The 16911-nt window shown below is 41.9% G+C and overlaps 1 protein-coding gene across 1 annotated transcript in view; it reads right to left on the bottom strand.

The window, feature by feature from the left end:
- Positions 1-517: 517 nt before the first annotated feature.
- Positions 518-16911, bottom strand: part of plin1 (perilipin 1) — a 36290-nt gene continuing 19896 nt past the window's right edge. Inside the window, exon 9 of the mRNA XM_055940202.1 lies at positions 518-1985. Coding sequence (XP_055796177.1) covers positions 1668-1985 — 318 coding nt within the window. The 3' untranslated portion in view covers positions 518-1667. The remainder of the gene's footprint in view (positions 1986-16911) is intronic.

Here is a 16911-nt window from a genome sequence, read left to right as displayed (position 1 = left end):
CAAACCAGAGATTCTTGTTTCTCATGATCTGTGAGTCCTTTAGGTGCCTTTTGGCAAACTCCAAGCGGGCTGTCATGTGCCTTTTACTGACGAGTGGCTTCTGTCTTTTGCCTTTTACTGACGAGTGCTGCAGAGATGGGAGAACCTTCCAGATGCAATGCAAATTAATTACTTAAAAATCATACAATGTGATTTTCTGGATTTTTGTTTTAGATTCCGTCTCTCACAGTTGAAGTGTACCTATGATAAAAATGACAGACCTCTACATGCTTTGTAAGTAGGAAAACCTGCAAAATCGGCAGTGTATCAAATACTTGTTCTCCCCACTGTATAGACAGGTGTGTGCCTTTCCAAGTCATGTTCAATCAATTGAATTTACCACATGTGGACTCCAATCAAGTTGTAGAAACATCTCAAGGATGATCAATGGAAACAGGATGCTTTTGAGCTCAATTTCGAGTATCACAGCAAAGGGCCTGAATACCTATGTAAATAACATATTTCAGTTTAAAAAAAAAACTGTTTTTCTCTTTGACATTATCAAAAATGTTGTGTAGATTGAAGGGGGGAAAGTATATAATACATTTTAGAAGGCTGTAATGAAAGGCAATGTGGAAAAAAGCATGGGTCTGAATACTTTCTGAAAACACTGTATATATATTTTTTTTAAGTAAGGACTTAATGCAAAGTGAGGATGTGCAAACAGACACATGCTATTAAGAAACAGTCATGAAAGTGTCATTTAAGAATATTTTAATGGTTTAATGTCATGCATGTCCCTCATCGTGATAAAATGTGGGTTATTTCTTCAAGACAGTCTTCTGTTCAACATTTTCCCATGGCAGACAGTAAGAAGGAAAGATGGAACCCAGAGTTTCTTCTCAAATCCAATTTATGAATTCCTCTAATGACAGAGAGACACAGAGCTCACTCTGGACAGGGTCAAGGCGTCACTTCATTGATCTGTCTGTTCTTAATGATTCAGCTATGTTATTGGCAAAGCTATTGAGCAGAGTCACATTGTTTCAGGCCAATGATTTATTTAAACCCTGGATTGTTGATGCTATGTATTTGCCATTGTGAGGCTTTGAAGCCGTCAGTCCTCCATAGGAATTAATGGAATTCTACATTACTTAAATGAAATGTTTAAAGGACAGAATTACATGTATTTAAGTATTTTCTGTTGTAGTGGGGACAATAAAATTCGTAATCTCAAAATGATACTTTATGGAAAATGTTTTGCCATTTGAATGTTTAGCTGACATAATTTTAAAGTATGCTTTAATCTGTCTGAAATAGACTAAATGTGGCAGAAATTTATGTTGACATTAACAAATGCATTTATATAACTTCCAGAATATCTTTGCCAAGATGGAGGTGCGGTGGCTTCAACACGCCCCCTCCTAATAGTCATCTACTGCATATATAAATCATTGTTTTAGACATGGCTTTGTCTATTAGCTATGTATTTGTCAACAGAATAGGAGGCCTTCTTTCAAGCAAAGCTTTGGCCATATCACAAAGAAACACACAAGTATTACATTTGTAGACCTTTAACATACATGATTGCACTTGCTGTTACTGCATAAAGCTCTACAAATACTGTTGCATTGGTTGAATCACAGCATTGTTGCAAGCTTATATTAAACTGCTTCTAGTTGACACTGTTAGTCATCCATTTCAGTTGTATCCTTCTGAATGGGCTCCACAGTGACAACGTATTTAGCGGTGGGGCTGTAGCGGCGGGAATGCACATTGTGTGTATACGAGGAGTTTCGGGACCTCATAGCGATCTCTCCTCTCCGTGGGATGCGCTGGGTGACGATAGAGGTGTAGGACTGGCCCAGTATCATCCTCTGCTGTTGGGGGATCTGCAGCAGGACCCTTTGCTTGAGGAGCCGAGCCTCATCAGAGATCTTGGGCTCCCCGTCCTCCTCATCTCCAGCACTGCAGCCAGGCTCGGACTCCTTGTATAACCCTGGAATCTGTGTCCAAAGAAAACAATACCATGATAGCAATTCATCCAAGTAATTTACTAGCTCTAATCATTTTCATCTGAATCATTACTTGTTTGGTTATTGTCTTCTACAGGGGTGATTTAATGAGTGTCACAGGCTTAGTTGAATTCATGGGAAGGTCTGTGTTGTCCCCCCCCCTCCTACAATGGCTTCTTAAAAAAAAAACTGCTATTGCTTATTTGAGACATGTGTTATCTGGGCCTGCAGCTAATTAGAATATCAGACAGTGTTTTCCCAGAAAAGCCAGCAGGATTTTTCCTCTGTGTGGGACAATTCCAGTTAGAGCTGCTTGCTGTTTGTTCAGGGAATCAGGAGCTGTATGATGGCAAGGAGAAATGGAATGACATTCTGATGGATTAAATATATTTCATTAGGAGGCTATTTGAACAAACAGGCCAATGAGGCCAAAAAGACTCTGGTATGATCTATGAAGGGAACAATGCATGCAGGCCTTTTCATGTGCCGGCATTACCCAGAATGCATCACACCACCTTCAGGCAAATCTGAATTTAAAGTGCCTTCAGAAAGTATTCATACCCCTTGACTTATTCTACATTTTGTTGTGCTACAGCCTGAATCCAAAATGGGTTAAATATTTGTTCTCACCCATCTACACACAATACTCCATAATGACAAAGTGAACACGTTTTTAGAAATTTGTATAAATGTATTGAAAATTAAATACAGTAAGATCTCATTTACATAAGTATTCACACTCCTGAGTCAATATGTGTTAAAATCACCTTTGGCAGCAATTACAACTGAGTCTGAATAAGTCTAAGAGCTTTGTAGACTAGGATTGTACAATATTTTCAAATTCTTAAAAAAAATTCTTCAAGCTCTGTCAAGTTGGTTGTTGATCATTGCTAGACAGCCATTGTCAAGTCTTGCCATTATTTTTCAAGACAATTTAAATTAAAACTGTACCTACTGTAGGCTAAGTAACACAAGTGTATATTTGGCCTTGTGTTTAATGTTATTGTCAAAAGCCCCCTTTTTTTTTTTTTTTTTTTACAACAGCCGACGTCAAAGGGCTATACAGAAACCCAGCCTAAAACCCCAAACAGCAAGCAATGCAGATGTAGAAAATTGAATTTTTCTCCCAGGGTCTGTTGGAATGCAGATTGAACCAGGTTTTCCTCTAGGGTTTTGCCTGTGCTTAGCTCTATTCTGTTTCTTTTACTCCCCCCCGAATAAAACTCTGGTCCTTGCCGATGACTAGCATACCCATAACATGATGCAGCCACCACCATGTTTGAAAATAGGACATGTGGTACTCAGTGACGTGTTGGATTTGACCCAAACATAACTTTGTATTCAGGACATCAAGTTAAGAGAATTTGTACTCCTGAACTCATTTAGACTGGCCATAACAAAGGGGTTGAATAATTATTGACTCAAGACAATTCAGGTTTTATTTTTTTATTCATTTGTAAAAATTAAAAACATAATTCCACTTTGACATTATGGGGTATTGTGTGTAGGCCAGTGACAAAAAAAACATCTATTTAATCAATTTAAAATTGTAACACAACAATGTGGAAAAAGTCAAGGGGTGTGAATATTTTATGAAGTTCCGTTCCTTAATAGTATGTTAAAGGTTCACAAATCAATAGTGATAGTTATTACCCTCTCCCCCTAAAAAAAAGGTTTACCAGTAAGCCAACTTCAAAGACTGCATTGCATCTGTGACACAGAGGAAGAATATGATAGACAATCGTATTCTCTCCTTGAGCATTTTCGCTTGAGGGGATACCCCGATACCTGGCTTGATAAAGCTAAAAAACAAGTTAAAAGCTTGAACAGAAGCCAATTACTTAATAAGCAGAAGAAAGTGTTTTCTGTAAACTATATATTTACTTTCAATGATAGCCGTAATGGCATCAAGTCTATTGCCAAACATTAGCACATTATCAGACTCCTCTTTAAATTCTGTTTTTCCAGAATCCTCCTTTATTCACCTCAACCCTCTGGATCACCCATCCCGGATCCGGGATAACTGTCATCCAAAACGCTGACTAGCATGGCCTAGCCTAGTGCCAAATGGTTTTTAAACAATCAACAAATCTATCAAACATATTAGTTAAATCAGATGTGGAGAGAGAAGAGGCTGTCACGATCGTCGTAGTGAGGACACCAAAGCGCAGCGTGACGTGAAGACATATTTTTAATACAAGACGACTAAACACGAAGAACACTAAACAAAATAACAAAACAAACTTGACTGCTATAAACAAAGAGTGCATACATGCAACTTCACAAACACATAAAAAAAGGAACTAAGGTCAGAACGTGACAGTACCCCCCAAAGGTGCGGACCCCGGCCGCAAAACCTGAACCTATAGGGGAGGGTCTGGGTGGGCATTTACCGCGGTTGCGGCTCTGGAGCGGGACGTGGACCCCACTCCACTATAGTCTCGGCCCACTTATGTGGCACCTTAGGAGTGTCGACCCTCGCCACCGACCCCGGATTGGAGACCCTAGTAGAGGGCACCACTGGACCCAGGGGCGCCTCTGGACTGGCGGGCGCCTCCGGACTGGCTGGCAGCGCCGGACTGGCGGGCGGCTCTGGCATGGAGAGAGAACCTGGAGGGAGGAGACGGAGAGAAAGCCTGGTGCGTGGGGCTACCACAGGACCCACCAGGCTGGGGAGACCTACAGTAGGCCTGGTGCTTGGAGGAGGCACCGGAAGGACCGGGCTGTGGGGGAGCACTGGAGCTCTGGTGCGCAGCCTTGGCACCACTTCTCCAGGCTGGATGACCACTTTAGCGCGGACCCTCCAGAGTGCAGGCACAGGTTGAACCGGGCTGTGGGTGAGCACTGGAGATCTGGTGCATACCACTCACACCTCTCCCTTAGGCTCAATGCACACATTCGCCTGGCACGAGCAGAGCACAGGCATAGGACGCACTGCATCATCCCAGCGCCCCGGAGACACAGCACGCAGAGCCGGCGCAGGATACCCTGGCTGGATGCCCACACTCGCATGACACTTGCGGGGGGCTGGCCTATAGCGCACCGGACTTAACCGCATAACACGGTGCCTGACCAGTAACGCGCTGCTTACGATAAGAACGAGGAGTGGGCTCAGGTCTCCAACCTGACTCTGCCACACTCCCCGTGTGCCTCCTCATATCGCCGCCGCTCAGCTTTCGCTGCCTCCAGTTCTTCCTTGGGGCGGCGATATTCCCCAGCCTGTGCCCAGGGTCCCTTACCGTCTAGTATCTCCTCCCATGTCCATGAGTCCATAATCCTATGCTCCTGTTTACCACGCTGCTTGGTCCTTGGTTGGTGGGTTATTCTGTCACGATCGTCGTCGTGAGGAGACCAAAGCGCAGCGTGATGTGAAGACATATTTTTAATACAAGACGACTAAACACGAAGAACACTAAACAAAATAACAAAACGAACGTGACTGCTATAAACAAAGAGTGCATACATGCAACTTCACAAAGACATAAAAAAGGAACTAAGGTCAGAATGTGACAGAGGCATTCATAAAAGGATGCTTCCCCTGTAGATGTTGTACCTCATGGCACCATAAGGAAATGTTCCAACTTTGCATGCCTTCAGACTTCTAGGACCTATGAGATAAAGTAATATATAAATTGCACTAATAAAGGAGATTAATATATATATATTAGTGTAATAAGATGTATATCCCGTGCCTTGAAAGGACGTTGTGGAGAACATAAATCCACTATTAGACATCAAGATATCACCTTGCCAGTTGCGAGACACTTTATAGAAGAAAAGAAAATCATTCTATTAATGAATTGTGTTGTGTCGGGATCTAAAAGGTTCATCCACCACCTAGAGGTGACTGTGTCACAGACTATGACAACAAATTACTCCAAAGAGAAGCGATGTGGATATATAACTTAAATTCTGTATCTCCACAATTTTAAACGAAGAACTAGATTTCGCATTCTTCCTTTGAGCCACATTTATACTAGAATACTTTCCATATCAGATTTTGCATATCGTTTATGAGTTAGCCCCACATATTTATGAACGGCTTTGTCTGATGTCCTTTGTGGTCGGCTATCTCATGAATTGACGTGACGTATTTAGGTGAGTGGACACCCCTGGGCGATTGATTTGCGAGTTGCCCTTTCATGCCCGCTCCCATACCCTATAATTCTGTATATTTTTGTGACTAATTTGAATACAGGTAGACCAGAGGGGCCGGGTACCTGAATGGCAGATAAGTGGCAACCCTGATTAGAACCATCTGCTGCTCATCTGTTGTTCTTTACAAATGCTGCTTTGAATTAAAGAAAATTGTACACACTGAATGTGGCTGTAAAGCCAAAACGTCTGTGTACGCATTGGATAATGAAGTAAGCTTTATGCAATATATTATTGAGTGCGAACCCATTACACCGCTTTGTCTGAATACTTTCTGAAGGCATCAAGGTCTAGTCTTTCCTCATCTGAAATTTTGAAAGAATCAAGACCCTATGTATATCCAGTAAAGGCATGATAAAATATGATAGTCACTGACGAACTGGCCAGGCACATGGTACCTATTTGGATTAGATAAATGCGGGCTTTCATAATCTGGTTGTACTTTTTTTGTCCCACAGCTGACACAAAGCATCTAGTTCTAACCGTGTTGTCGCTGTGATGAAGTTCACGTTGAGTTTTTAGTCACCTGTTTGCTCCACAGATTTAGAGGGCCAATGGCAAAGTCACAGTAGGTAAATGGGTATTTTCTCCATGCTTATCTTTATAGCACATTTCCCAAGCCACAGATGATCAATTTTCTCAGACAATGGAATTTCCCCATTCCTTATTGAACACAACATGCCTTTATCTCATTAATGAAGAAGCTACTGAAATCAGGTTGGATGTGTTTGATAACGCTATTGCTGGTTGTGTTTGGCTAGCTATTTTTGATAAAGCAAGACAGGCTATCTAGCTACCTCATTACAACAGTTAGGTCGTAGCTCATACAAGTTTGTGTATTGTCTATATATTACTGGTTATGTAACGTTATCATTTGATAATGCTAGCGAGGCAGGCTAGCTAGATAGCTAGTCTGTAGCTAGCTAATGTTTTCATACATGTTGGATTTACAAGTTAGTTCGTAGCTCGTACAAGTGTATTCTGTATTGTCAAGGGCAAAACTAAATAATTGGATGCACCTATGGTGGTAGATAACTCATGTCTGAGGCTGAATAATACAGTGAAATAGGAGCAACAACCCATAACAGCGTCACCGGCCTGAATCTAATCCAATCTGAGGCTACAGTCAGTCTACATCTGTAAAGCATCAAATTAGCTTGTCCCGAGTCACTACCCTGATTACACAGATGGCTTCATCAACAACGGTAATGTGTGTTATGTGAAAGTGTATAAAGAAAATACCCAGTTTGATAAACTAGCAATTTAATTAATTACCCAGTCAAGCTGATACAAGTAGTGGAGTCATTTTGGTTGTGAAGTACATTATCAAAAAGCTTTGTTCTTTCTTTATAACAAAATGCAATTTACCACTTGGCTATCTATTGCATCACCTGTCACAGGCACCCCCAGTCAGCACCAACTCATAAGATGAGGAAGTACATTGATTATGAAGATTGCCTGCTGCAGTTGTTCAAGAGATGTCCAGTTTACAGCCGATTATGAAACATAGAGTAGACCAGCAAGGGGACCGTCAGCATCACGAGACATGCCCTCGCTTTGAGCCTTCCTATAAATGGAACAGGGAGGACACTTGAAATCAGGTTGATGACATTTGACCTGGTCAAAAGTCAAAACAGTTTCAAGTTGTCCCAATTCACCTTCATAACCTAGCCTGGTGGAACCGGCCTGACCGCTTCATTTACCATTCTATTTCACGTCACATATCATGATATCTTATGTGAAATAGAAAGGTGAATGTAGTGATCAGGTTAGTTTCATCGTGCTAATCATAACCACCATTGATCATGTAATCAGTGTTCTCTGTCTGGTTGTGACCGACCAGTATATTTAATGGAGGGGCCAGGAGCTGATCTACACAGCCATGCTCATCAATAGGGCTCTGGCAAAAACCTTACCTCTAGCCTCCCCGACTGCTTACCAACGGTCGTCGATGGGGAAACTAGAATTAGGTAGGTTTAGTCTGACCTGTTCAAACTTCAACATAGTATATGTTCGTTTGTCAGACATCACTATTAATAGAAGAGTGACTGTATGTGTTCACAGATGGGTCTATGGAGCCAGCACTTGCAAGATGATGTGGAGTCGTGACCAACAGACAGGCTTGATACTGACATCTCTGAATGGAGAGAGACCTGGCACTCAACACATCCACAATGTGGGACTGAAGTCGATTACTAATAATACAGTACATCAAAAATGTTCAGTATTTGTAACACCCTTTTCATTCCATGTGTCACTGATGAACTCAGCCTTAACTCTAGCTATTTCTACAGATGGAGAGGATTGTTGATGCTTTTGCGAGACACCAGCCTCGGTTGTTTGATGGGGTGACCATAATTGGGCAGATGTTATCTGATCTGTTCAAACTTCAACATAATACCTGTTTGCATTAGATATTTCCTCTCCTAACTGCCATTGGTAATAGAACAGTGACTTTGTGTGTATGTGTTCACAGAAACATGTATGGAGCCAGCACATGGAGATTTGCAAGATGTGATGAAGTCCAGACTGGCAGACAGGCTTGGAGAGAGACCTTGCACTCAGCATTACAATTTTACTAGACAAAACTTTTACTTGTATTGTCTTTTTTCTATTATTGAATGACATCAGTCCATATGGGGAGGGAATAACCCTGTATATTCTACAGCAGAATCAGAGAACTCCTGTTATATACGGGACACCACACAGGATGATGACTCTGACATGTTTGTCAAGGTAGTCCCATTACCACCAGCCAAAATGCTGATGGACACAGTATGTGTATTGGCTGGGAATGACAATGAAAAGTGAAAAGGTGCACACTATGATATTAGCAGAACACTACTTCTATGGTATTATGATAAGGGTTGTTTATTCTACATAAACCTGTTACAACATTTGAAAGTTACCAAAACACTTAGTTAAGAATATCTTGATAAATTCAGCAATTGCATTCTTCTCATATTACTTTATAGGCTACTGACCTATTCAAATATTATTTGTCACATGCGCCGAATAAAACAGGTGTAGAACTTACTGTGAAACACTTACTTACAAGCCCTTAACCAATAACGCAGCTCAAGAAATAGTTAAAATATTTACTAAATAAACAAAATTGAAAAAAATACAATTACATAACAATAACAAGGCTATATTCAGGGGGTACCGGTACCAACTCAATGTGCGTGCGTACAGGTTAGTCGAGGTAATTTGTAAAGTGACTACACATAGATAATAAAACAGGGAGTAGCAGTAGTGTAAAAACAAAGGGGGGGGGGGGGGGGGGTCAATGTAAATAGTCCGAGTGGCCATTTGATTAATTGTTAAGCAGGCTTGGGGTTAGAAGCTGTTAAGAATCCTTTTGGAACTAGACTTGGCGCTCCTGTACCGCTTGCCAAGCGGTAGCAGAGAAAACAGTCTATGACATGGGTGACTGGAGTCTGACAATTTTTGGGGCCTTCCTCTGACACCGCCTAATATATAGGTCATGTATGGCAGGAAGCTTGGCTCCAGTGATGAACTGGGCCGTATGTACTACCCTCTGTAAAGCCTTTATGGTCAGATAACAAGCAGTTGCCATACCAGGCGGTGATGCAACCGGTCAGGATGCTCTTGATGGTGCAGCTGTAGAACTTTGAGTATCTAGGGACCTGTGCCAAATCTTTTAAGTGTCCTGAGGGGGAAAAGGTGTTGTTGTGCCCTCTTCATGACTGTCTTGGTGTGTTTGGACCATGATAGTTTGTTGGTGATGTGGATACCAAGGAACTTGAAACTCTCCACCTGTCGATGTTAATTAACTCCCCTAACTGTTCAGCCATCCTTTTCCTATAGTCCACGATAACTCCTTTGTCTTGCTCACATTGAAGGAGAGGTAGTGGTCCTGGCACCACACTGACAGATCTCGGACCTCCTCCCTATAGACTGTCTTATCATTGTTGGTGATCAGGCCTACCACTGTTGTGTCGTCATCAAACTTTATGATGGTATTGGAGTCATGCCTGGCCACGCAGTCGTGGGTGAACAGGGAGTACAGGAGGGGACAATGCACGCACCCCTGAGGGGCCTCAGTGTTGCGGATCAGCGTGGCAGACGTGTTGTTGCCTACCCTTACCACCTGGGGGTGGCCCATCAGAAAGTCCAGTATCCAGTTGCAGAGGGAGGTGTTTAGTCCCAGTGTCCTTAGCTTAGTGTTGAGCTGTGGGCTCTATGGTGTTGAACACTGAACTGTAGTCAATTAACACAATTTTCACATAGGTGTTCCTTTTGTCCATGTGGGAACGGCCAGTTTGGAGTGCGATTGAGGATGTCATCTGTGGATCTGTTGGGGCGTTATGCGAATTGGAGTGGCTCTAGGGTTTCCGGCATGATGGTGTTGATGTGAGCCATGACCAGCCTTCGAAAGCACTTCATGGCTACTGACGTGAGTGCTACTGGGCGATAATCATTTAGGCAGGTTACTTTCGCTTTCTTGGGCAGAGGGACTACGGTGGTCTGTTTGAAACATGTAGGTATTACAGACTAGGTCAGGGAGAGGTTAAAAATGTCATTGAAGACACTTGCCAGTTGGTCCGCGCATGCTTTGAGTACAGTCCTGGTTATCCATCTGGCCCCACGGCTTTGTGAATGTTGACCTGTTTAAAAAAAAAAAGGTCTTTCTCACATTGGCTACGGAGAGTAAGACAACACAGTCATCTGGAACAACTGGTGCTCTCATGCATGCTTCAGTGTTTCTTGCCTCGAAGCGAGCTTAACCTTTCAGGAGCCTCTACCCCGGGTCCGGGAGCACCCCCCACCCCCCTCCCCACACTGATTAGCATCGCTAGCATAGCGTCACAATTAAATAGTAGCATCTAAATATCATTAAATCACAAGTCCAAGACACCTAATGAAAGATACAGATCCTGTGAATAAAGCCACCATTTCAGATTTTTAAAACGTTTTACAGGGAAGACACAATATGTAAATCTATTAGCTAAACACGTTAGCAAAAATCACCATTTTTCTTTGTCCACCATTTTCTCTCAACACCAGTAGCTATCACCAATTCGGCTAAACTAAGATATTGATAGCCACTAACCAAGACAAAACCTCATCAGATGACAGTCTGATAACATATTTATGGTATAGGATAGGTTTTGTTAGAAAAATGTGCATATTTCAGGTATAAATCATAGTTTGCCATTGCAGCCAGCATCACAAATCTCACCAAAGCTCCTAGAATTACTACAGAGAGCAACGTGTATTACCAATTTACTCATCATAAAACATTTCTTAAAAATACACAGCACATAGCAATGGAAAGACACAGATCTTGTGAATTCAGACAACATTTCAGATTTTCTAAGTGTTTTACGGCGAAAACACAATAAATCGTTATATTAGCATACCACATATGCAAACGTTACCCGAGCACTGATTCAAGACAAAGAGAGCGATATCGTTATCATCGCCAAAATATATAAATCTTTTTACTAACCTTCTCAGAATTCTTCAGATGACACTCCTGTAACATCATATTACAACATACATATAGAGTTTGTTCGAAAATGTGCATATTTAGCCACCAAAATCATGGTTAGACAATGACAAAAGTAGCTCAGCTGGTCAGAAAATGTCGTGCACCATATTAGACAGTGATCTAGTCTTATACATAAATACTCATAAACTTGACAAAAAAATACAGGGTGGACAGCGATTGATAGACAATTTAATTCTTAATACAATCGCGGAATTACATTTTTAAATTATCCTTACTTTTCAATACAGGTTGCGCCAAGCGAAGCTATAGCAAACAAAATAGCGGCATAAGCGTTTAACATTTTGAGACAGAAACACGATTTATCATCATAAATTGTTCTTACTATGAGCTGTTCTCCCATCAGAATCTTGGACAATGAATCCTTTCTTGGGTCTAATCTTCTTTTGGTCGAAAGATGTCCACTTGTCCGTCAAAATGCCCACTAACGTACGACCGGGACCCCGAAACGTGCCCGGAGCTTCAAAGTCTATTACAAAGCAATGCCTCAAAATCGCACTAAACGGATATAAATTGCTATAAAACGGTTTAAATTAACTACCTTATGATGTTTCTAACACCTATAACGAGTAAAAAGATGACCGACGCTATATTACTGGCTAAACCAAGGCTTGGAAAAAGGCCAGTCAGATATCCTTCTTGCGTTGAGCGCAGTGTCCAAAGGAACGCTATTTCCGGTATTTGGTGATTTATAGAGCCAATGATTGCGCAATCGACTCCATTCAAATTGTCACCACTTACTGACATCTAGAGGAAGGCGTGGGCAGTGTTTGTATCCTCATAGGATTTACAGTGGCTTTAAAACTGATCTGGAACCAGAGGCCAAGTTCTGAAAACTCACTCACTGGGAGGAAAAGTGCTGTAGAATGAGTTCTGTTCCACTCAGAGACATAATTCAAACGGCTATAGAAACTAGAGAGTGTTTTCTATCCAATAATAACAATAATATGCATATTGTACGAGCAAGAATTGAGTACTAGGCAGTTTAATTTGTAGAGAAAATTATGCTAATGCGAAACAGCACCCCCTATAGTTGCAAGAAGTTAAAAAGGCATTTACTTATCTGGTAGGCTCGCGTCAGTGGGCAGCTCACTTCCTCTGTTATCTCACCATACATCTGCCAATAGTTTTTGAACTCAATCTGAAGGAGGTTTGTTTGTTGTGATTGAGTGGGAGGAAAACAACTGAGCATGGTTGACAGATGGATGCGTCTTGGTGGTGCCAAGGACACACCCAAATCAAACCCCCAAGCCAACTCGCATTTCACTTCTGCCATGGCTGCCAGCATTTGAGGAGCAAGCCAAAAACAAGGCCAAATCAGCAGGTGAAGTTCCACTTTAATATAAATAATGCTGGTAGTTTGAATGAATCCAGCGTACAGTATATACACTGCTAAAAAAAATAAAGGGAACACTTAAACAACACAATGTAACTCCAAGTCAATTACACTTCTGTGAAATCAAACTGTCCACTTAGGAAGCAGCACTGATTGACAATAAATGTCACATGCTGTTGTGCAAATGGAATAGACAAAAGGTGGAAATTATAGGCAATTAGCAAGACACCCCCCAAAACAGGAGTGATTCTGCAGGTGGTGACCACAGACCACTTCTCAGTTCCTATGCTTCCTGGCTGATGTTTTGGTCACTTTTGAATGCTGGCGGGGCTCTCACTCTAGTGGTAGCATGAGACGGAGTCTACAACCCACACAAGTGGCTCAGGTAGTGCAGTTCATCCAGGATGGCACATCAATGCGAACTGTGGCAAAAAGGTTTGCTGTGTCTGTCAGCGTAGTGTCCAGAGCATGCAGGCGCTACCAGGAGACAGGCCAGTACATCAGGAGACATGGAGGAGGCCGTAGGAGGGCAACAACCCAGCAGCAGGACAGGTACCTCCGCCTTTGTGCAAGGAGGTGCACTGCCAGAGCCTTGCAAAATGACCTCCAGCAGGCCACTCACACACACAGGTGAAGTCAGAAGTTTGCAAACAACTTAGCCAAATAAATTTAAACTCAGTTTCACAATTCCTAACATTTAATCCTAGTAAAAATTCCCTATCTTAGGTCAGTTAGGAAAACCAATTTATTTTAAAATGTCAGAATAATAGTAGAGAGAATGATTTTTTTAAAGCTTTTATTTCTTTCATCACATTCCCAGTTGGTCAGAAGTTTACATACACTCAATTAGTATTTGGTAGCATTGCCTTTAAATTGTTTACCTTGGTTCAAACATTTCGGGTAGCCTTCCACAAGCTTCCAACAATAAGTTGGGTGAATTTTGGCCCATTCCTCCTGACAGAGCTGGTGTAACAGAGTCAGATTTGTAGGCCTCCTTGCTCGCACACGCTTTTTCAGTTCTGCCCACAAATTTTCTATAGGATTGAGCTCAGGGCTTTGTGATGGCCACTCCAATACCTTGACTTTGGTACCCTTAAGCCAATTTGCCACAACTTTGGAAGACTGCTTGGGGTAATTGTACATTTTGAAGACCCATTTGTGACCAAGCTTTAACTTCCTGACTGATGTCTTGAGATGTTTCTTCAATATATCCACATAATGTTCCTGCCTTATGATGCCATCTGTTTTTTGAAGTGCCACAGTCCCTCCTGCAGCAAAGCACATCCACAGCATGATGCTGCCACCCCCGTGCTTCACGGTTGGGATGGTGTTCTTCTGCTTGCAAGCCTCCCCTTTTTTCCTCCAAACATAACGATGGTCATTATGGCCAAACGGTTCTATTATGGTTTCATCAGACCAGAGGACATTTCTCCAAAAAGTATGATCTTTGTCACCATGTGCAGTTGCAAACCATAGTCTAGCTTTTTTTATGGCGGTTTTGGAACCGCCATAAAACTGCTTGCTAAGCAGCCTTTCAGGTTGTCGGTATAGGACTCGTTTTACTGTGGATATAGATACTTTTGTACCCGTTTCCTCCAGCATCTTTACAAGGTCCATTGCTTATGTTCTGGGATTTATTTGCACTTTTCAAACCAAAGTACATTCATCTCTAGGAGACAGAATGTGTCTCCTTCCTGAGCGGTATGACGGCTGCGTGGTCCCATGGTGTTTATACTTGCGTAGTATTGTTTGTACAGATAAACATTGTACCTTCGGGCGTTTGGAAATTGCTCCCAAGGATGAACCAGACTTGTGGAGGTCTACAATTTTTTTCTGAAGTCTTGGCTGATTTCCTTTGATTTTCCCATGATGTCAAGCAAAGATACACTGAGTTTGAAGGTAGGCCTTGAAATACATCCACAGGTACACTTCCAATTGACTCAAATGATGGCAATTAGCCTATCGGAAGCTTCTAAAGCCATTACACCATTTTCTGGAATTTTCCAAGCGGTTTAAAGGCACAGTCAACTTGGTGTATGTAAACTTCTGACCCACTGGAATTGTGATAGGTTTTTTCACTTAGAATTCACTGTGTCTGTAAACAATTAATGTATAAATTACTTGTGTCGTGCACAAAGTAGATGTCCTAACCGACTTGCCAAAACTATAGTTTAATAAGACATTTGCGGAGTGGTTGAAAAATTAGTTTTATGACTCCAACCTAAGTGTATGTTAACTTCCGACTTTAACTGTGTGTGTGTGTGTGTGTGTGTGTGTGTTTGTGTATATAGTTCTGTTTACGCATGATCAAGATTTGTATATAAACAAGATCATATTATTGTATGAGTCCGTACCTAGAGAAATGAAAACTAGTGGGGTGGGAAGGATGTCCACTGCTTACTAGACCATGGTGCATCAAATAACATCCAAGTCCTGTTTGACAAGTTGCAAAGAGAACCCTAAGGCATTAACGTTTTAAGACCAATGATTGAGGTGCTTTACATACATTTCCATTGCAAAAAAAAATGCCACCCCCCCCCAAAAAAAATCATGAGGGTGGAATTTATGAGTGAGTGTATACATGTGCCAGAGACAACATTGAGTTCTCACCTTCCTCCAATAGAGGAGCCATACAATGTAAAGAAAATAACCATACAATGTAAAAAAAATAACCATCTAACCACTAGCTAGATGAACCTCTCAGCTAAGAGGTTCGTGCATTCAAAAAATTATAGAGTCAAAATAATATTACTTTAATATAACAGACTAGGCAGAAGTTAATTAGGCCACATCTCAGACTGCAATCAACATCCCCTGCTTAGTCCAACGTTAAGACGTTGTATGCCAACCTGTCCTAACATTGACTTTCAATCTCCCAATAAAAGTTGTTACAACGGTCAGCAGGGGGTCTGGAATGTGTGGTTAAGGTTAAGGGGACCTTTTTGCTGGAGAAAAACCTGAAGAAACGTGTTAATTGATAATAAATAAAATGCCAGCTATCCAATATCCCTTTGCCTGAATACTCCCCAGCAGAACATTAAGGTCCCCTGCAGAGTTGTTCTCCTCAAGTGCAGCGGCTGCACACCCACTAAGACCTTCCTATGCTGGTCAGGCAGTCAGACTGACACTGAGGGAGCTGGTACCCATAATCCTTCTCCCCTCTCTTTCTGCTTCTAATGGGTGAAAATTCACTGTGCAGAGTAAATTCACTGCTAGTCAATTTACTTCAGTAACACTGGATGATTTCATTAAGTGTCCAACTTGCACCGCTGAAAAGCTAGCTTTTCACGTTGCGTGACTGGTAAGAAGCTTCAGGAGGGAGGTCATGTGCTAGAAAGCAGAGTTCCTGGGTTTGCACCTCAGCGTGAGCCTGAGTGTGAGCTGAATGATGAGGAAGCGGTACTCGCTAAGAAAGCACAATGACACTTTACACTGGCAGTCCTTTTTGTCTAGCATCAATCAAGATAAACAGAAAAGATTCCACTCGTTTGGGTTTCAGTTATTCTGTTTCTTGTGAGATAAATCTAAGCTCTTTCTTAGTCAGGTGACAGGAGACGGGTGCCTCTGGTCTGGAGCTGTCTGTCAGTGAGCGCTACACTGCTGTATTGTGACAGCTCTGTAAGCCATCTCTCTATGCACAGGGTGATAATGAGGGCTTTAACAGAGGCAACAGAGCAAACAGCAGGGTCAGGCCTCTGCCTGGTGGTACTGAACAGAGATCTGAGGAGAATACACACACAAAACCTAGATATCTGCAGAGAAGAATCGGAGAAAATCCAAATACAGGTGTGCAAAGCTTGTAGTGTCATACCCAAGAAGACTCGAGGCAGTAATCGCTGCCAAAGGTGCTTCAACAAAGTAATGAGTAAAGGGTCTGAATACTTATGTGA

The sequence above is a fragment of the Salvelinus fontinalis genome, chromosome 12 (assembly GCF_029448725.1).
Source record: "Salvelinus fontinalis isolate EN_2023a chromosome 12, ASM2944872v1, whole genome shotgun sequence".
NCBI lineage: Eukaryota > Metazoa > Chordata > Actinopteri > Salmoniformes > Salmonidae > Salvelinus > Salvelinus fontinalis.
Note: the sequence above shows the minus strand (reverse complement) of the source record. Positions and strands in the feature narration are given on the sequence as shown.